General features: G+C 32.8%; 1 protein-coding gene across 1 annotated transcript; it reads right to left on the bottom strand.

The window, feature by feature from the left end:
- Positions 1 to 4,264: 4,264 nt before the first annotated feature.
- Positions 4,265 to 21,309, bottom strand: LOC145097176 (ARM repeat superfamily protein). The gene is made up of 44 exons (XM_079034696.1): positions 20,978 to 21,309; positions 20,229 to 20,414; positions 19,995 to 20,084; positions 19,756 to 19,829; positions 19,196 to 19,351; positions 18,970 to 19,087; positions 18,801 to 18,856; positions 18,581 to 18,635; positions 18,430 to 18,486; positions 18,239 to 18,340; positions 18,005 to 18,085; positions 17,838 to 17,890; positions 17,243 to 17,312; positions 16,182 to 16,245; positions 15,876 to 16,024; positions 15,670 to 15,797; positions 15,505 to 15,562; positions 14,743 to 14,840; positions 14,462 to 14,549; positions 14,284 to 14,349; positions 14,096 to 14,155; positions 13,537 to 13,623; positions 13,263 to 13,449; positions 13,160 to 13,203; positions 12,938 to 13,057; positions 12,727 to 12,849; positions 12,106 to 12,158; positions 11,980 to 12,028; positions 11,116 to 11,174; positions 10,888 to 11,027; positions 10,648 to 10,808; positions 9,885 to 10,013; positions 9,552 to 9,637; positions 9,332 to 9,447; positions 9,130 to 9,242; positions 8,555 to 8,678; positions 8,047 to 8,168; positions 7,414 to 7,591; positions 7,114 to 7,333; positions 6,709 to 7,036; positions 5,675 to 5,814; positions 5,087 to 5,211; positions 4,719 to 4,920; positions 4,265 to 4,580 (listed from the first exon to the last, which is right to left on the bottom strand). The coding sequence occupies exons 1-44, from the start codon at positions 21,080 to 21,082 to the stop codon at positions 4,493 to 4,495; spliced, it is 4,908 nt and encodes a 1,635-aa protein (XP_078890822.1). The 5' UTR covers positions 21,083 to 21,309; the 3' UTR covers positions 4,265 to 4,492.
- Between the last annotated feature and the right edge of the window lie 407 nt (positions 21,310 to 21,716).

Below are 21,716 nucleotides of genomic sequence, written 5' to 3'. Positions count from 1 at the left end.
TACTACTTTTTATAAAGTTATTTTGGATAAAATGCTTACTTACACAAATGACACTAAATACTTATGAACTCACCAGCATTTATAAAAATGTTGATACTCGCTTTTAAAATAACTTGTATTCTCAGGTCAGCAATAGACAGGTACATCCCAGGAGCTTTTGTTGAAGACAGTTTAGTACCGAGCTGCATCTATACTAGTTTCTGTATTACTTTAATGTCTCCATGAAATGTAACTTATGTAAAACTATTACTATTAATGCAATGGTTGTTGTACTTTGATTACTATATTGCATATGTTGTGATACTTGACATGACGTCATCCACCCCAAAACATTTCTGCCATTCCGGTTTTGGGGTGTGACACTCGCCGTGGAAGGGACTTATAAGATTTGGTAAAAGGGGAAAGTTGAGTCCAAGGTTTATTGGGTTGTTTAAAGTTCTTCAAAGGATTGGGAACCAAGCTTACAAGCTCAAACTACCAGAAGAACTGAATGGAATTCATAACACTTCCATGTGAGTTAATTGAGGAAGTTCACGGGAGGAGTTCCCGACATAATTCCACTTTCGGAGTTGAGAATTGATGAGAACAAAAGGTTGATTGAAGAACCAGAGGCAATCGTTGACCGAAAGACTAAGAAGTTGCGACGCATGATCGTCGAGTTAGTGCTTTTCCGATGGAAACACACGAATGGGCCAAATCTCACCTGGGAGACGGAGAGTGACATGATGAGTCACTACCCGCATTTGTTTGTTGATGTGTGATTCCGAGGACGAAATCATTCTAAGGTGAAGAGAATTGTAACGTCTGTGTTTCTGGGCTTGTCATTAATGTTGATGTAATAGTCTAGGTTAACCTTTGTAACCCATTTTGAAATAATAGAAGTGTATTATTTGAGTATTATGTGTCTTGTGCTTAATTGTGTGTCTTAAATGAATTAAGAATGAAAATAAGCGTGAAAAATAAATGTTAGATAAGCCCGATATTGATACATGAAGACGTAGTGGTCGTAACGAGCTTTCCGAATATATAAAGAATGCCGAAATCCGAGTTATAACGAAGAAGTTATGATCTGTCGAAGTTTCGTGACAGAACCGGCATGACGTTGAATGACGTAAAATACAAAATTAAGATAGAGCGATATTTAGCCCTAGTGATCTAAACAAATTTTGTAGTGTTCGTTAAACCGAGAGCATGCATAAAAAGAATGCCTAAATCTGACTTCGTATGAGGAGGCTATGATTTTTTTAAGTTTCAGCTTAGCAGTATGCAACCCAAAACTCGAATTCGAGATCGAGTGATTGTTGGTCGAAAAAATCTAAACGAGAATCGAAGATCTCGTTGATAGTAGTGCAATGGTGAAAAGACAAACAAAAACGGACGTCAGATGAAGAAGTTATGAATTTATAACGGAGTTTTCCTATCCCGGCCTACTAACCATAAATAATAAAAATAAATCAAAATTAGACGACGGAGTCTAAACGAAAGTTGTAGAGCGTAGTCTCACCTACGCGTAGATATAAAGAAAGTCGAAAACGGAGCTCGTATGCAAAGGTTATGAATTTTTTAAGATCGTGGCACGCATACCAAAGCTTATCCGAAGAGAGCCTGGGGATGCGAGGTACGCCCAGCGTACGAGATGGGTACGCACAGCGTACTGCTGTTTTCCTCGGTCCAGAAGAGGCCACGTTCCCCCACCCGAAGTTCGCCACGTGGAAGCCTTATCTAGAGTACGCCCAGCGTAAGGCCTCGGTACGCCCAACGTAGCTCGAGGTCTCGCTGCTATAAAAGGGCATGCGAGGCTGCCGATTTCTTTTGCCAAAATTCTTTCTTTCTCTCCCCAATTTTCCTCGTTTTGCGTGCAACTTATACCACGAAGCCCTGATATTATTCCCGAGCCCCGAAGAAAGTCCCGAAGCCCCGAAGATACTGAGAAGTGCAATTCCCGAGTCGAAGCTCTACCCACGAGAAGCCCGGTTTTTGTGAAGATCTTCCAGATCTACCGAAGAATATTACTTCTACAAGTCGTAGTTCTGTCCGATCATCTTCTGATCATGTGAGCGTGTAGTTACCTTCTTCTAACGCATAATTATGAAGTATTTTATACGAAATACGTGTTATGTGTATATTTTGTTGTTATATGTGTGAATGTATATTCACTTTCTTCTATCTCATAGATATGATTTATTCTCTATGAAATACGTATTATGTGTATGTGTCTCATCCCTTGAGATAGATGTTATTTTAGGGACGTAAAGTGAGGATAACGGGAATGGGTAATCGGGTTATTGTTGGTTGGTGAAATTAAATATAATTATTTATTGCGAGTTGAAAACCCTATATGTTCACCAGGCTCCCAAGCCTGACCCACTCAGTTTATTTGTATTACAGGTAGTGGCGCTAGCGCATAAAATGGATGAATCATCAAGTTATTTTGTTTATTAGACCAGTTGTTATATGTAACTGTTGTATGGTCTATCTTTTGTTGTTTATGCTTCTGTTTCTGTATCGTAACATGAAATCCCGAGTTTTGATTATATAATGAAAATACATTTCTTTATGAAATGTTTTGGTAAATATTATTTTATCATACTTTGTTTTTGGAAACAACTTCCGCAACTCTTTTAAATCAAAAGGATTTATTCTGAAATTATTTTAAAAGCATAAATGAAACCGGTCTTTTCTGGCCATGATTTTGGGGATGTCACATTATTGGTTCTTCAAGGAACCAAATCTTTTTTTCAATTTCTAAAGTTTATTCTTTATCGAAAAAAATCAAAAAATATCTAAATTCATATATTAACATTGTGAATGTGAAAAATATTTTTCGGATTCACCGTGTGAATCCGGATTCATGTTGTAAATTTTCAAAAATTCACATTATGAATTTGACGTAAAAAAAAATAATCGAATTTGATATCATTGGAAAAAGGATAAAAAGTTATGAATTTCTATATTTTTAGTTTTTTTTTTTTTTTTGATAAAACATAAGCCTAAAAGTTGAAAAAAAAAATTGGTTCCTTGGTTAATTATTGAACCTCTCTCTCTCTCTCTCTCTCTCTCTCTCTCTCTCTCTATATATATATATATATATATATATATATATATATATATATATATATATATATATGACGTCAAAATATAATGATTTTATTAGAAAATTCTTTTTTTTAAGTTGAACTTTTAATCCTACCCAATTGAGCTATAAACCTTTTATTTTTGGTTTCAATGTTACCACAACCAATTATACCGTCATATATGTATTCATTTTACTTACGTTTTAATGTCAATCATAACCTTTCATTTTAATTTTTATGTCGATTATAGTATTTTACTTTAACTTTAATGTCAATTATAGCATTTTGCATCAGACAAACCTTTTGCGTTGGATCAAACAAATTTTGCACCAGGCCAATTTTTTCTTTCATCAGACCACATTCTACTTACATTCCTCAATTCATTTCTCGATCGACCCCCATCCTCCGTATTTGCCATAAACAGGTTTGGCTGGTAAGGATAATGACAAGCTGGCTCTCGGAAGTAACTACAGCGTACATGTATGATGAGAATGACAATAAAAAAAATAAAATAAAGAAAATGGCTAGCTTGGTTAGTGTTTTCCTTCATATTTTTCCTCTTCTTCATCTTGTGTGTGCTTGCTTTACAAAGGGACAAAGCTCAGTCAAGAATGGATTAGTATCATCTAACATACCATCGGTATGAATATTAACCTCAATTATCTCATCTTTTCATTGAGGACATTCTAAAAAACAAAAACCCAGAGAAAAAAAAAAGGCACTCAGTATGACATCTGAAAAAAAAAACGAAATCAAAAAGAAATGTTCAATGCGGAATTGAAAATACAAATCAAAAGAAACAAACTTGGAAAAAATAAACCCAACTATGGTTCACATAACAAGTAGTATAATAAAACAAAAAATAAAAGTTTACACGCCCTATTGGATAAGATTAAGCAAATATAATAGTATTATTGGTTTTCATTCTATAACATTATCCTTTAAACTGTTTGGTTTAATACACAAAAAGTAATATAATGGTATTTTCGATAATTGGCATGTAATATGTTGTTCTTTTGTAATGTCTTTTCTTATATGGCAAATGTGGTGAATTTGATTGTAATTTAGTACCCTAAAAAGACTACACATAGCAACAATACAAATGATCCCTACATCCAACTATCATATTTTATCTACCGGGCGTCATTATATTCGTTTACTCCAAACAAATAAAAAAACAATTGAAAACATATATAGATTGTGGGTATGTGAATAATAAGAGAGAAAAAAAAACATTCTAGAGTCGACTACACTCTAATTGTTTAAATCATATCACGAATCACGCCTACATTCTATTATATGAATAAATTACAAATACACAAGGAAAATCAAAAATTAAAATACAATTTTAATAAAATAATTGAGAAAGAAAGCCAAGCCAAGATCAAAACTACCACGTGTACAAATTAAATCCTCTCTCAGTTTGTCAAGCAAATTTTATCTAGTCCGAGTTCTGTACTCACGAGTCTAAGTAAAGCTTGAACCAGATCTCTAACTCGAGAATTCCTGAACAATAAATTAATTCCAATATCAAGAAACAAACTTATATTTCTAACTTTAGTATTTTTGTCCATGTAAGGAAATGCAAAGTTGGACTAAAGTTGTAACTTCCACTATACCACAGGGATCGTTTCTGTAATTTACCTGGACTTAACGAGCTCACATAAGGGGGAAAATAAGACTAATAAATGTGCACGTTGACCGGGATTCTCCTCCGAGAGACCGCCTTTCAAAAGTGGATGCAATGGAAGAACTGAAGCTGTTTTTGGATGCAAGACAACACGCGCCATCTCTTGGAGTACAAAAGCAATCTCACTGATTCTTGCTGCTGGAAACGCCTTTTCACCTTTTCATAATATAATAATAATCCAAACAAAAATCTTATCATAACTTATAATACAATTACAAACCTTTCACTTTTGCTTGTGTTTGCTACATGGCTGAGGAGGGCATTTATGTCTTTTTGAGTGGGAGAAAAAGTTGGAATTTTTATAGAGATTTTGATTACGCACCTAATTCCTTTTCGTTAGTCAAAAACTTCTTGAGTATGTATTCACATCTTGTCACAAGTATCATGACAGAAATTTTGCTTATTTCACTTCGAGTTGGGTTCCAGTTGTTAGCTTCATTGTTGTAACTGAGAAACACAAAACATAAGCATCCAGTAAAACAATAAGATACTTAAACAATCCCCCATTATGGGGATTGGGTGCAAAACATGGAGGGACCTAATTGTAATATTTCTTATTTTTTTGTTTTGCACCTCATTACAGAATCATGCTTAGCTAAAGCATTAATAGCAATAATCATAGGATTAGTGTTTTCATCATTGACTATGTTTTAGAAATTATTTATCCAGAACCAGAACCAATGTAGGTAAAAGTGTTATTTGGAAAGAAAGAGCAAGACTGATGTTATTAGGCATTTAATAAATAAATAAATATATATATATATATATATATAGATAGATATATATATATATATATATATATATATATATATATATATATATATATATATATATATTCCAATAACTCAAAATCAATAAAAAAAACTATTTGAGAAGAGATGAAAGGTTGGAAGTCATAAATATTAAATACCTGCTCAAGGAAAACAACTTATGTAAGCAAGTGAGAGAGAATCTGCTACAGTGAGGAGGCACAAGTTCAACTGTCTCAACAGGCAAAGAACATGTGCGAGAAGCACATCGGTCAAGGGTAATTATCAACCGTTCCAAGATCTGTCAATAAAGGAATCCGAATGTAATTTTATGTCAAATCACCAAAATACCCTTTATAGCATTTAACCCTGAAAACAACTTTATTATATGAATACAAACCAATTTTCACTGCTGGTATATTTTTCAAAGTATAATGTCTAACAAAGAATTTGAAGTACAATGCTGCAACTAGGTAGATTTTGCAGAGTACAATGCCTTATTAAGAAAAAAAAATTGAAAATCAAATGATCTAGTAGAAGAAAGTGATAGCAGAATGCTATAATAAACCCAAAAAAAAGTATTTTTACTGCTAAATGCAAGAAATAGCAACATATTTTTTTTTGTTTATAATAATATCTTTAGTTTAGTTTCTTTCTATTAGAACATTGTACTTTAAAGAATCTACCAAATTATAGCAATGTCACCCACATATAAAGCAATTTTCAAAGTATAGGGACCATTTCTGTAATTTTGTGAAACAGAGGAACCATTACTGTATTTTTCTATTAGGCAGGGACCATTTCTGTAGTTTTGTGAAACACAGGGTCTATTCCTGTAACTTTGTGAATTGCATGGGATATTTTCAGCAATTTTGTGAAACACAGGGACCATTTTATGAAATATTCTAGCATTTCTATAATTTTGTGAAACACAGGGTCCATTTCTGTAACTTTGTGAGCTGCAGGGGCTATTTTCGGCAACTTTGTGAAATACAGGGACCATTTAATAAAATATTCTAGCATTTCTATAATTTTGTGAAACGCAGGGTCCATTTCTGTAACTTTGTGAACTGCAGGGGCTATTTTCTGAGGCTTTATGAAACGCATGGACCATGATATGAAATATTTCTGTAATTTTGTGAAAGATAGGGGCCATTTTGTTAAATATATAAGTAGAATGGTGAAAGGAAGTTACATCAGGAGAAGCATCGATGTCTGACATGAGAACTTTGTCTCCCAAAACATCTAAAAGTTCCATTTCAAGGGATTCATCATCCTCCTTTGATATTGCAGCAAGTGAGCTGGAAGGAAGAGCACGTCCACAATAGCCTACAAGGAATATCTCATACACATCAGCAACTTCTTTCCAAAGCCGAATTCTTGCAGGCTTGTTATTGTTACTGTTGATGCTGCTTATGTCTTGTGATAATTTGCTGATGTCATCAACAAGTAACTGGTTGAAGCTTTTGACAGCTAGTCCCCAAAGTCCACCATCAGGGTTTTCTCTTCTTGTTATCATGCACCTGTATTGATGTAATAATAATTAATAAATAGGATTAAATGTAACTAAAAGATAGCAATAGATATGTTTTTACTTTACCTTCCAAGGGCTTGAATAATGTAAGGAAAAGTAACAGCCTTTTCAGCTACTGGAGCCTGTAAGAACAAATCTACCAACACAGGAACAAGCTTTTCAGCAAATAAATCACTTGAGATGGTGATTGCAGGGGCTTTTTTTGAATCAAAGCTTGAAGATGAAGATACTTGAATTTTTTCGCTAAAAGTGGTTCCATTAGTCACATCACTCATCTTCCTACCATCTGTGGGAGATAATACTTGAAACTTTTAGCTTCAAACAAACAAAAACAAAAGCAAAAAATAAAAGCATCTTAGTGAATACCAAAAATGGAGCCCCTTGATTCAACACGATTTGCAGCATCTCCTTCTGAAGAATCAGAATTTGGAAGATATTGCAAGAGCTTTTGGAAGAAGACTGCCCATAATGATGGAAGGTGTTCAGGTGGACTTAATTGTGGGATGATGTCCAATACTACACGTTGTACAGGTGGTATGTGTCCCTGTAAAATATATGTTTTTAATAATAAGCAAAATATATGTTTTTTATCGTCATTATTTTGTAGATATTTCTATAGATTAAGAATCTCCTATAATATCACAGTAATGGCTTCCACATGTATGATAATATTCTTCTAATAGTGTATTGTATGTTCTTTACCTTACTCATGAAGGATTCTAGAAAAATGACAGTGCAAAAATGCTTTGTTATTTCTTCCATTTAACCCAAGTAATTATAAGTATTGAGCCTTTAGCCTTAATTGAGTATTTTTTGTTCATTATTTTCATTGCTTCCTATTACAACATTTCACATTTAATAATATACCAATTATAGCAATGTCATCTAAATACAAAGCAATTTTCAGTAGAGAGAAATGAAAGTAGGATATGCTGTAAGAGACGAATATATGATAGTAAATTGCTAGCATCCAACTTATGCAAAGATTAGCACACTCACAAATTCAGCTTCAAAGTTGTTTTGAGTGATCTTTGCTTCTTTGATAGCAGAATTGATGATGGAAAGCAACTGCCCATACATGCTGCTGTCAAACATCCCTTGTGCATGCGCATACACTTCTCCTGTTAAAAAGAGAAGAAATTCAGAATTTTTTTGGTGAATGTGATGGTTTATTGAAAACTGTTATATGAGCAGCAGGGGGTTGATAAAACATGAAGCACATGTTTATGGTCAAAATGCAAGAAATAGCATCGTATTTTTATTGATTTGTTTATTATATCATCATACTTTCATTTCTTCCTATTACAACATTCTACTTTGAAAAAAACGAAAGGAACAAGGCTATATTTTGGGCAGATTTTTCGAAATAACAAAAGATAATTTAAGTAGAGTGTTGTAATAGAAAGAAATGGAAGTGGGATGCTATAAATATAATACACAAACAAATGAAAGAATGTTGCTATTTCTTCCAATTAAATTAGCTGTCAAAGGTCATGGAAACTATTACCTAGCCCGTGTATTATCTCCTGCTTCACCTTGTTTGCTGCCATGTCACCACATGCAGTTGGATTGCGGAGAACAATATCATAAACATCAAGAACAGATTTCAGATATTGCATTGGCAGATTTCCCTGGACCAAAGGATTACAATATAAGTAGGTGGATGAATGTTTAACTAAATTAATTTTGAATTATTATAACAATAAAGTTTCCAATACTAAAAACGAGATTACAAAATAAAAAAAAAAAGGAATCACATAACAATATCAAGAAGGCTATATGCATGTTTAGTCCATGGATTCCAACGGAATTGGAATACGAGATTCCATTCCATGGCCTCTTTGCCAAATGGATGGAATTCAATTCCACCGGAATCCTTCAAATTCCATGTTTGATGGATTTCACCGGGGGGGGATGGAAGGAATTCAATTTCATTCATCTTTTTTATCATATGACCAAATTTATATATATTAAAACATATAAAAATAGAAACTTCAATCATCTATATTTACAATAAAGAAAAAAAAATACTTAAATATAAATCAAACGTTGAAAGTTAATTAAAGAAAATAGCATGCATACCTTGGGGGAATGAGAGAGGACTGTTGACTGCAAGCACCCAACTGCAGCAAGGGCAACCTCTTTACTGCCATTTGCAATGCTGTTCTTCACAGAACAGAGCAAAGACTCCCATCCTACACAACAAATATTCAACTTCACCGTTGTTCCTTTTTAAAGCACACATGATTTTGATGAAATTATAATCTTTTAAATGAAGACATACCTGACCAAAAATTGGTTAAACTTATTAATAGTGGAAAGAAAGTACGCAGGATACGAGCAATTCCACCAAATACAAGCACAAGCGTCTCATCCCATTGTTTTTGAGCAGTGTTGCGACTGGATGTTTATTAAAAAAAAAGCATTTAAATTTATTGTAAAACTGAAAAGAAGAGTGAAATAAGTGTAGAAATATAAATGAAACAAAGTCTATGTTGACATGCCTATGATGTATGAGCATGTGAACTGCTTTTCCACCACGGACACCGAGTTCTTTCCCCTGCCATTCGTCTTTGGAAGATGTTGCAGCCTGTAAATATAAATTTGTGTTTTTTCTTATTAGGGCATTATACTTTGTAAAATCTATTAAATGATAGAAGTAAAGATTGTTTCATATTTGGATGACATTGCTATAAGTAGGTTGATTTTTCAAAGTATGATAATGTAATAGGAAGGAATGTAAGTATGATGATATAATAAACAAAAAAAACGGAAGTGCATTGTTGTTTCTTGCATGTAACTACTATGATGTATATCTTGCATACACTAAATCTTACCATGTGAGAAGCACGATCCAAAGTGGTGAAAACATAATTCCATAAACAATCTTCCCACATGCTTTTTGAAAGCTTTTGCCCATGGCTCCCAAGGGTTTGGAAAAGTGTTCTCACAGCTGAGTTCCTAACCTAAACATGAATAACAAAAGTAATAGCCAAAGTTACATGTAAGTAATAGCTTCCATATGTAGACATAGACATATAGTATATATATATGAATCATAAAGCATTTTATATACAAATGTACAAATGAGAAAAGGTATTGCTTACTTTAATATTCTACACCTACAAAGAAAATATTTTATCATATATGAAGGATATCACAGATAACAAAGCAATAACCCAAAAGCCGTAACATATCTCCACCATAACAATAACCTGTCCTCAACTTATTTATGGGCCCCACCTATTTTAAATTATATCACTTTTATTCTTTTTTATATAAATCAATCTATTTGAAATTAAAAACTGCATATAATTTTCTTATTACATTAAATAAATTTAATGTAATAAAGTATTTATATTTCAAAATGATATTAAAACTTATAAGGTAATTAACAAATTGAAAAAAAATGAAAAGGGTTTGAAAAAACTCATTGGCAACAAGTTGCAGAGAGATAAGTGAGCCAAAAAAGCTCTGCACAAAAGCAAAGTAATAAACTCCAATTTCTATTCAATGATATCATTTAATTAATTTCAGGCTGGAGTATATTCTATAAGTTTCAAGAAGACAAATATGGCTGTCTAAATAAATAGATATTACCTCTGGCCTGTCATCAGCTCCCAGTTTTTGGAGTATCGAAAAAACAGAAAACAGCAGTTTTTCATGTTCAGCTACAGTTACTGAAGGATCATGTTGGTTAGCTTTTTTAACAATATTCAGACCCTGTTCTATCTTTTCACCATTCTTGTTCTCTAACATTTCTGCAAAATAAACAATCTAAAGATATAACTTATTTGTAAACTGAAGATAACCAAATGATATACCAAATCAGAGCCAAACCTCTTTCCCTATCTTCTGTAGGAACCTCTAAAAGACCTTTTGCTATAAAATCAGTTGAAGTCCACAGCAGTCCAATTGCTGTTAAACTGATGTTCAATTCAGTCTTCTGAGCACTATATGCACCAGTAACATCTAAGCATCTGCATAACTCCAAAAACAAGCTCAATAAGTAACCAAAATAATTATTTATTAAAACTCATAAATATTTTGTTGAAAAAAAAAACTCACGTGTGGAGAAATTCTGGAGGTACAGTTGAAAGCCCATCATTCATGATGACTCGTAGGCTCTACAAGAAAAGAGAGCAAGCTGGATAAAGTAATCAATGATAAAACAGTTTTCAAAGCATGGGATAAATGTAAAATTAAACAAATCCATGAATATGCTACAACTGTAGTTTTTTTTACTTTTCACCGGAACTACTACTGCTTTCAGTCATTTTGATTGGATAACGTTTACAGTTTATGCAATGGTTTAACTAGGTATGTAGCCCCCAAACTAATAACATGAATTTAAGAAAAAAATATATGAAAATAGTCTGCATACAATATGGTATCTTATCTTTTTTCTACTTCTAGCAACATTTTGGTGATTTGTTATAATATGAATCTACAAGAGTTATGCTCAGTTCTGGTGATTAACTAATCAATTGGTCTATCTGGTTGGATGGAATGGAATAAAAATGTAATACAGTGGACAAGCCAATGGAATGAGTGATTACATTCCATTATCTTTTATGGATGACCTATTGGAATGGAATGGCCATTTAACTATATTGTTTGATATGCGTTAATAATTCAATATACACATGAACTTAAATTAAATTGTTAAGCAAAGAATAAGTTGTCTTTTTATGTAAATAAAATCTAATTAAAAAACTGTGAGATACTATCAAGTATTATGGTTTTATTAATTTTCTATACTATATTCAAATGTGTGTATAATATAACATGGGTTCTAGCCAGTGCATAATTTAATAAGAAAACAATCAAAAAATAAACTATATTTGGCCAATATATCACTAGGTCACTAAGTATTGAATAAAAAAAATACAATTTTTACGAATGTAACAGTAATAAGAACTTTTTACTAACCTGGAATCCGAGTGTGACAAGATCCTTTTCAGATGATCCAGCAACTGATCTAAAGAAGAAAGGAATGAGAGGTTTAACCAACATCACAGCATACAAACACCAAACAAAGATATGACCAATTGTTACCTTAGCATTTCAAGAATATTTGGCCAGCTATAACACAGCTTATCACCATGCCTCTGCAAAAAAAAAAAAAAAAAAAAAAAAAAAAAAAAAGTTTCCACCAAAAGAAAGAACATGAACTACGAAACAAAGTAAAGCACATACTCCATTCATCCCACAAAATTGGAGGACTATAAAATCTCGAGTAAATTACAGAAAGTCAAAAATGGTACATGTGGGATAGTAAAATGACAGATTTACCCTCATTCCGTCCCTTTGTTTTTTGTCTTTTATACACACCATTTTAACGATTCCAATGGAGTTATATTTTATGATTATGATAATAATAATAATAATAATAATAATAATAATAATAATAATAATAATAATAATATTACAAATAAAAAAGAGGGTAAATAGGTTATTTTATGATGTTAACACATGAACAGTTAGAATAAACTACCCATGGACCAAAACCGCAACAAATTGAAACCATGTAACAAAATCTGTAATTAGGCTATGTGAAAAAAGTCAATTGATATCGGGCATCTTTAAATTGGAACCAAAAGAATTTATATGGAAAAGAGGATATACCAAATACACACACACACACTTGAACATTTAAAAAAAAATGAAACACATTACCTCTAAAACATGCAGAAGGATTTTTAAGGATCCAGCCTGAACATCACTGCTCTGACACGAACCATAGAGGACATGAAGTGGAGATATCACAGAGATTTCAAGTGCCTTCATTTCTGTTTTGCTCTAGTAACAAAAAAAAAATGTTTTTTTTTTATAAACTGAAGTGTAATTCTTGTATAGAAAGACATAAAAATGGAACATTTTCACATACACCAAGGTGTCTTGACAATGCATGCTCCTCAAACTGATCTGAACCTAAAACTGCAGAAATTGATTGGTCCAAAGCATTAAGCGCCATAGCTCGCAAGTGGTGATTAGGGCTATTAGCAAGCTGCAAAAAATACCTTATCATGTTATTAACAGGTTTGTAATGATGATGTCAGCATGTTTCAGAATGTGTAAAATGTGATGTAATGATGTAAAATGTAATAACCTCAACAAAATGCCCAACAACTTCTTCCCACAGTGGCTGAATCCCTGCATGAAAATAGGTAAGCCACAAACTAAAGCAAATAACAAGCATTAAAATAACTTACTGTGAATATTATTGACTAGAATGGATATCATTCTCTCAACTGCAAAACTAATGCTTCCTGTTTTCTGACTTGATGTTTGTGAAATACCACTTAATGTTCCAGCCATTGATTGATGTGACAGCTGGCGGAGTGCAGAAAGAAGTGATTTAACTGCAGATATATGCATCAATCCAGAGCTCTCAAACAACTTCACAAAAGAAAAAGAAAAACAAGAGGTTAGTAATTTAATAAAATATTTGGTTATATTTATTGTTCAGGGAAATATAAGGATCACCTGAGAATTTAAAGATGAGAGAATACTGAATTCACTATACTGGCCAGATGTTTCTCTAGGAAGCTTTGAGACAGCTGCAGATGCATCCTGAATAAAGAACCAATATTTTTAAAAATTCAGGTTGTAGTTTATTGATAATGGGTCAAACAGTTGATTTAGAAAGAAAAAAATAATTAAAAATTACTCATTTTGAGCTGTAACCCAAACCCGCCCGTTTTACACCTCTGAAAGATTTATTATTTTTGCCACATCATCTTTCCAGTAATATTTATTTAACAAAAACCAATTTAACACAAACCTTCTCTAGTAGATTAACCTTTTTCAATATCGTTTTTTAAAAGTTAACTAATTTATCCTCCTCTGTCTTATATATTTTATAAAGCCCACTCATCTAAGTAACTTCTCGTTTTTTAAGCACATGTCACTTAAATTTAACTAACTTATCATAATCTACTATCACCAACCTTCTCCGATATCTTAATTTTTATTTTGTATATTTAATATATAGATAGATTAACTAGTCAAAAAATAATAAAGAAAAAAATGACCATTGTATTACCTGGGTTGTTGCATGTGGAGAATGAATTACTCGATCAAGTGCTGCTAGAGTCTCCAAAACCTACATTGTAGAAGATAAACTGCTGTTATATTTATATTTATATTATTTTAATTTAAATTATTATTATTATTATTATTATTATTATTATTATTATTATTATATATACACAAAAGTAAATGGTCATATACCAACACCCACGAAGGTCCTAGAACATTGTATAACCGATGAGTTATGTTGAAGAGAGTCCTGAGGGCCTAACTTACATGAAACACAAAAGAAAACAAGTTACTGATTGGATGATCAAAATAGGCAAAAATAAAAAAAAGGGAATTTAACAACAATGGCATTCACATAAACCATATATACCTGAACATTCTTAAGTGTAAGAATAACAACATCCCTTTGATCTACCACTATTTCTATCCGCTTTGACCCCACAGATTGTAAACTTCGGCTAAAAATAAACAAACACAAAAACAATATAATTAATGTAGATTTTACAAATGAACACATGGTAATCTTTGAGCTTATTCCTTTATAGATAAGAAAGCATAAGAATTGGAATGCAAAATGAATAATGCATCAAGAAAAAGGGATGGAAGAATAAAGCTCATATAAAAAACCATAGAGAGAGGTGTAGTGAGTACCTTCTCCTTTCAGATTCATTTGATGAACTTATGGTGAATTTGCAAAGTGATGCAAGAAATGAATTTAAAGGTTCCACAGCTCGAAGAACACCACATGCCTGCACAAAAGCGGAAATACCCAATGTACCCTTTAAAAAGATAGTGATTAATAATGCAGAGTAAAGAGCAGATATCTTAAGGCTGACTCAGAAGCAAGAAAAAGCAGGACCAGAAGTGGAATTACATGTGAAAAATCAACCACACTGGATTCAGTACTAACTAAGAATAAAGATACAGATTTATTCATCTATGTATATATACATGTAAAAGGTCACATGGCACAGTTCAAAACAATTGTTTGACTATTGGTTAAATATCTAAAATACCCTTTAACATGGACAAAATAGAGAAAAAATCGTAGAGCAAAGTCAACTCATCGACATCAAGTAATAAATAATAATGGGCATGATCCTAAATTTGAATTTAAAACTTAACAAAAAAGAAAATAGACACAGTTTTTAGGGCAACCCAAAATAAACAAGTATTTCATTTTTGGTAACGGGTATTTGTACCTTATCCAGACTATAGTGAACTGGTCAGAGTTCTCTTTTTCTTTTACATTTGCTATTTTTGTCTTCATCTAAGGGTATTTTAGTCACATTACAAAGTTCCAAAAAGAACACAGTGTGTACTATAAATAGATGGACAAATATATGTGTCCCTATATATCATTGACTTTTTATACAGCATATTGTTCTTTAAGAATTAGAATTTAGCAGCTACCTGTGTGAACGCTTGATAACCCTTCAATATCTCTAACACTATAGCCTCACCCTGTGTTCTGTTTATTGAAAAAAACTTCAGTGAGAAACAATAATTTGTTTTTGCAATAAAAAAAGAGAAACGATAATTTGTTTTTACAATAATTTTTTTAAAAAAACACAGTACTTGGATAAAATCAAGGATAGTGCATCAAGGACAGTCAACCACACTGAATCAACCATGGTTGTACATAGAACTGCAGTTTTTCCAATAAGCTTTGCAGGTGGATCTGACTCACATCTTGGGGATTCAAGCTGAGTAAAAAAAAAAGCATGTCATGTTACATAAGAATTGAGTACTGAAATAAATAAAATAAGAAAATGCAAAGTTACCTCACCAACATCCACTGCCTCATCTGTCAAGGTAGCCACTGTGAAAACAACTCCAAGTAGGCCCTCGATGGCTAAAGTTACTGCATGGGCTTCACTTGCAACCAAAACAGCAGCATTGGATGCATCATTATCTAAACTCCATTCAACTCCTGAAAGAGAGGAAGAAAGGAATTGAATTCCATTTTGGAAGGAATGAAATCTGTCATCGGAATTGGAATTTGAAGGAATTCTAATATGAAGGAAACATAAATGCATAGCAGTTGAAAATAAGCATAAAGATATTTCCTGTGTATTGATCATCATTACCTTTAGCTTTACTAGTAAACATTCCCGCAACAGCTGCCAAGCTCTCTTCACTTGTCTCCTGAAACTGGGAAATGGAATTGGAGTGATATTATATTTAGAGCAAATTAAATTATTGGTCCCTGGAGATGGAATATTTTTGTAAATTTGGTCCCAAAATGTTTTTCTTGCAATTGTTCCTTAGTATGGCTAATATTTGTAACTTTGCTCCCCAAAATATAGTCATTTTATTTGGAAAAGAAACCAAAAACGTTAAATAAGAACAAAATTTGCAAGAGAAAACTTTTTGGGACCAAAACTGAAAAAATAAACTATACTCGGCGACCAAAAATGTAATTTTAACCAAGAAGACTTGGAGAGAAAAGTATGAAATATTCTATGATTGAATGACCAAACCACCCTCCCTGACCTAAACCAACTCATTTTATATGATAAGGGTACCATTGTAAAATTGACAAGTTTCTTTCCTTTTCCTTCCAACACGAGAACACGAGGAAAAAAAAAACATTGTCAACAAAATAATAATTTTAGAGCTCACAAATCTATTCTGTAAAGGAAGAAGAATCCACTAAGTGATTAAGAAGAAAGGGAACACTCCATTAACACCAAGATCAAAGATTTCAAAAAGAAGATAAAAATTTCTGGAAAATAAAGGGTATTCTATATAACTTCATATACCTTTCGAAAACTGACTATTACAAAGGTACAAAACCCCTAGGGCCTAGACTCTACAGGTTAAGTGGACAACCTGTCAACCTCTAGACTTATATACCTTTTATGTATGCAAAATTACCTTTTACTCAAGCAAAGTATTTAATAACCTAACTAAACAAGTCAAAAAAGCACAAGCAATAGAGAATTTGCATTGAAAGAGTAGTGTTCGAAGAAAAGAGATCATCACAACTTGAATTACTATCAACTAGATGAAATATTTAGACAAACTATAAGTTATTGGATAGAAAAAACGAAAGCTCAAAAGAATATATATATATATATATATATATATATATATATATATATATATATATTAAAAAAAAAAAAAAAAAAAAAAAAACATGTAGTACCTGCACACTTGAAACCACTCGAGCAAGAGCTTTTATCATACCCTCAACTACATTTGTGTTCTTTGGGTTCCTGCAAAAAAATGGCACTTTGTTATCTACTTTATCAGTTAACTATGTGGAAGTATTTTGTAGACTACTTGATAAAGCATGTAGACGAACAAAAGAAGATCAAATTTTTTGTGTGAATTAATCTAAATAAGCAGAAAACATATGAAATAAAGATTCATTAATATGTATTGTTACAATATGTAGTCAGGGTTCTTGAACACTTTTAGGACAGATATTGTAGTACATGACTATTACCAAGTTCAAGATCATGTAACAACTAAACATCATTTATTTCTTATATGTTTTATATAAGGATACATGACAATGCTAGAAGAGGTCAGATTTAATTTCTAATGTCCACTTAGTCATCACATTATTCAAAAGACATTAATCAATTACCCACCCTGTAAAATAGAAATTCATTATGAACAAATGCATGATTGCCACAGCTTGAAAAACTATCTGTTTGTGTGTGAAAAGGGATGCATAATGAATAAGTTATCTTAATTAACTTCAACTAGAAACACAAGTATGTTAACTAGCTTACATGTCAAAATTCTGAAATAGAATTCTCAGAGTATGTGCTTCTACACAGAAACCCTGCAAAATGTACAGCAACTGATAGTTAGAGGAAAGGTTTTGGGAGGTAATATTAGAATATAAAAAATACTAAAAACTGCAATAGTTAGCTGTATTCAACCCTTCCAGATTTACCCTCAAGATTTCAAGTACAAGAATACGATGCCACAATGGCAAATCAAGTGATGTAGCCCTCACTAACATGCTGAGAAACACCTGTACATTCAAAATTAAAACTGCCAAATCAAAATTAAAAAGAAAACACAAGTGTCATTGCAAAATGCTAGTTCTTCCATTAAGATTGTACAGAATTAGTGGTTAGCTTTTCATTTTTTAAACATTCACAATTGCTAAATTAGAAAAACATACCTCAGATTCAGTGATGAGGGATGAACTATAATGCCTAATTATATGAGCTACAGATCGCAAGACAAGGCGACGAAAATAAGGCTCTCCAGTTTCTCCTTCAATCTATTATGAAATACTAAGTTAAGTAAAGTAAGCAATATGATTTAAATTAGAGCATGTTGACTTGTTGACTAGTTGACTAGACCATTTACCTCAGAATTAGTACGAAGTGATGTCATTAGAAGTGAGCATATTTGGTGACGTAAGACCTGTACATTTTTAAGGCTTGTAGCAATTTAGAACTCTTTTTGCTACATGATAGAGAAACTCTATAAAGAAAGTGGATTACTAAATATTAATCACCTGCTCATAAGGAAGCAGAGCTCTAAACACAGCCACATAATTAGATAAAATAAACCTGAAGATTAAAAGAGAAAAACACAAATATATTAGGTCAGTTGGAATGTTGGATCTTCAATAAAGATGAATAATAGAACAGTGTAATAGTTAAAAGAACCTTATTTTGCATGTCTAATATAACACATTATATTTTGATACCAAATATTGAAAGAAGAATCCTTACTCAAGTATATCAAGTGCAAAAGTCCGCTGAATGGAACCAACATGTAACCAAATGGCCTGAAACAAGGAGACACACACCATTTATCTTACACATCTTCAATAAAATAAACTAAAAATTTAGAAATTTTTACAACTTTTGGAAAATAATAGAAACAGAAATTATCACATACAGATCCACCTGCAGCAAGAGCTGTCAGGTCCTCGAGCAATCGTAGCCCAAGTTTTCCAGCTTTGGTTGATGTGTCTCTCATCTTTGCCTTTTCTAAATACATCAAGCCTTCCATTGACCTGGTCAACGGAATTTAGACATGTGTGAAATACAGATGAGTTATTACTTATTACACAAACAAAAAAGAAAAGAAAATCATTATGTTGAAAACATGGTGTACATAATACCTTGAGTTGTTTATACTATGATTAATGTCAGAAGAAACTGAAGAACTTCGTGACATGTATCCTCCATGAACAAACTTGCTAGCTGGAAGTGACTCAGTAGACACAACATGATCAAAAATTAATGCCACTGCTTGTCTGAAAGTAGCTGCTGCAGTACTGGGAATGATTTGTGTCGAACAAATAAAAAAGTGAAACATAAATTAGTTAACACAGAACTGAATATAGCTCAAACAAAAACATAAATTAGTTAACACAGAATGACACCTTGCATTTCACAAAAAATGATGTCATTTGGGAAAAAACCAATAAGGTATTTGTGGAATATTTGGAATTTCCAAAGTAAATTAAATTTTACTCCTTTTATTTTGTGTGATATTGGCATCTCAAAAATCAATAACAAACAAATATTATGGAATTACTTGATAAAAAAAGGAGCAACAAAGAGGGGTAAGTTAATGTGTATTGATGATGAAAGACAGTAGAGTATGTTACTGACATTTTCCATAAAAAGATTGGGCTCAACCCAGGTAAATATGTAGTATAATTCGGTTGCATCTTACTTTCGTACACTATCAGAAGATTTGTTGTTCTCAAGAAGATGGAGACAAATACCAAGAGCTTGGGCAGTATGCTCCTGCAATCCATAAAACAATCAACTCAAAAAGGATATGTATAGACATAGAAAGAAAAAGAGGAAAACTAATACACAAATACAGATAGTTTGAAAAGAAAAAAACAAGAGAAAGAAAGAAAAACTATCAGTGAAGAAAGTGTTTAAAAGCATCTTTGCAATTCTCACCTCACTATCAGGTTGTAAACGGGATTGAAAAATTATGAGTACTGTTTGAAGGGTCTTCAGTTGAACACCTTCATCTGCCATCTCACCATGCTGGAAAACAGCAAAAATTATGTATGTATGTATGCATACACAAACCAAACCATTTTGCTTATTATAGAACACTGGTGCATGGATAAATCCATTATGTGGTATGAAACAATTAACAGTAAAGAAGCAAGATACAATGGCACTTACATCTATTAAGGTGGCAAGAATCTCATTCAAAGCTGATGGGGCTACAGCATCATGTGCTATGAGCTTTTGTAAGCAGGATAAACCAATGACACTCAGTTTAACTGTCTTAACTTCACATGCCATCAAAAATATCCTCAAAATATCATCATGCTGTGCAATTTCACTAGAACTTGACAATGAGCGGAGCTGCAAGTTAAGAATAATATACATGAATCTCAAGGTCAATCATCAAATATCCAAACAACATAGCACTAGCTCAAATTGGATCACTCATTCAAGAGAAGTAAATCATCTTATTCAGTTTCTTTTGTATGTCACACGATAAGTAAAGTACTAAAGCGTAGTAAATGTAAAACTGATTGTAAGGCATCGCATCTTGTTTGCACTAACAGCAGGATTTAGGTGGTAGACTTTTTAGCATTGCTCATGTAGTATTGAATTAAACTAGTTTAACTATAGATTATAGTTTAATGTAAAGCTGTAGAACCCTAGGCTGCACAAGAACCTTCAAATTGAGTTTTTACATATCGATCAACATAGACAGAATTATGTACAGCAGCTGCTGCTAAATGTTCAGGTTCATGAAGCAACAATTCCTTTCAATAGCCATATCGAATGAGAATGTACACTAGCTCATAGAAAGATCAAATGTAAGAATGTAAGAATACTAGAAAACAAAAATTAAATCAATCGAACAGAAATGTCACAGCCTAGGGAAAGAGCAGAAGAGGAATTAGAGTAAAATTAACCTTCAAGATTGCGTGCTCTGCTCCGTCTTTGATGGCGGGGTACCTACGGCGTGCTTCGGCGGAGAGGGCCCGTAGATCTGACTCCAAAACCGCCATGAAAGCCATCCCCCTTCCTCTGTTTCTCCCTCCCCCTCTCTTTCTCTATTCGCACATATGTCTGTGTGGCTAATTCGATCGATCGAAATCTTGAGCTCAGATTTTTCGCTTGCAGATCTTCTTCTTAGTATCAGAGTGGCGAAGCAAAAAAAAAAAAAAGATCAGTTTTGTTTACTTGCTTTTCACGTGTGACGTGAAGAAGCGCGCGATCAGCGAGTTGAAGCTTGAAGTTAACCGAGCCAAGTTTGATCGAGATGGGGTTTTGGTCATTTTCTTTGTATTGTTAACAGCGACAATGGCCAAAAAAAAAAATACTCTATGGGGTGTTTTTTTAACAAAATGAAAATGTTTTCTATCAATCGCTGATCTTATATTTTTAAGAGTAAATTACATGAATATTAATGACCTATCCTTTAAGATACCTTGCTGCAGAACATAACTAACAGCTCAAGTCAAGCTCCGTCACGCAAGTCTCATCGCATGTCAATCCGATTGACTATCGAGACAACGCGCTCTTGTGGGCCATCATTGGCACGTGAGCAGAGTGTGGTAAAAGGATGACTCAACATGTACGGGACATACTTCAGCCAAAGTGGAATTTCATGCCACTAATGAAGATTCCTTCCCCACCAATCAAAGTCAC

Source organism: Lactuca serriola, chromosome 4 (genome assembly GCF_051521515.1).
Source record: "Lactuca serriola cultivar US96UC23 chromosome 4, Lser_US96UC23_V15, whole genome shotgun sequence".
NCBI classification, from domain to species: domain Eukaryota; kingdom Viridiplantae; phylum Streptophyta; class Magnoliopsida; order Asterales; family Asteraceae; genus Lactuca; species Lactuca serriola.
This window is presented reverse-complemented; position numbering and strand designations above follow the sequence as displayed.

Coding starts and splice junctions, on each gene's coding strand:
- LOC145097176 (XM_079034696.1), bottom strand. CDS start 21,082: ATGGCTTTCATGGCGGTTTTGGAGTCAGATCTACGGGCCCTCTCCGCC. Junction 19,352..19,755: donor TCTTCTGATAGTGTACGAAA/GTAAGATGCAAC, acceptor AATCATTCCCAG/TACTGCAGCAGCTACTTTCA. Junction 11,028..11,115: donor CCTCCAGAATTTCTCCACAC/GTGAGTTTTTTT, acceptor GGAGTTATGCAG/ATGCTTAGATGTTACTGGTG.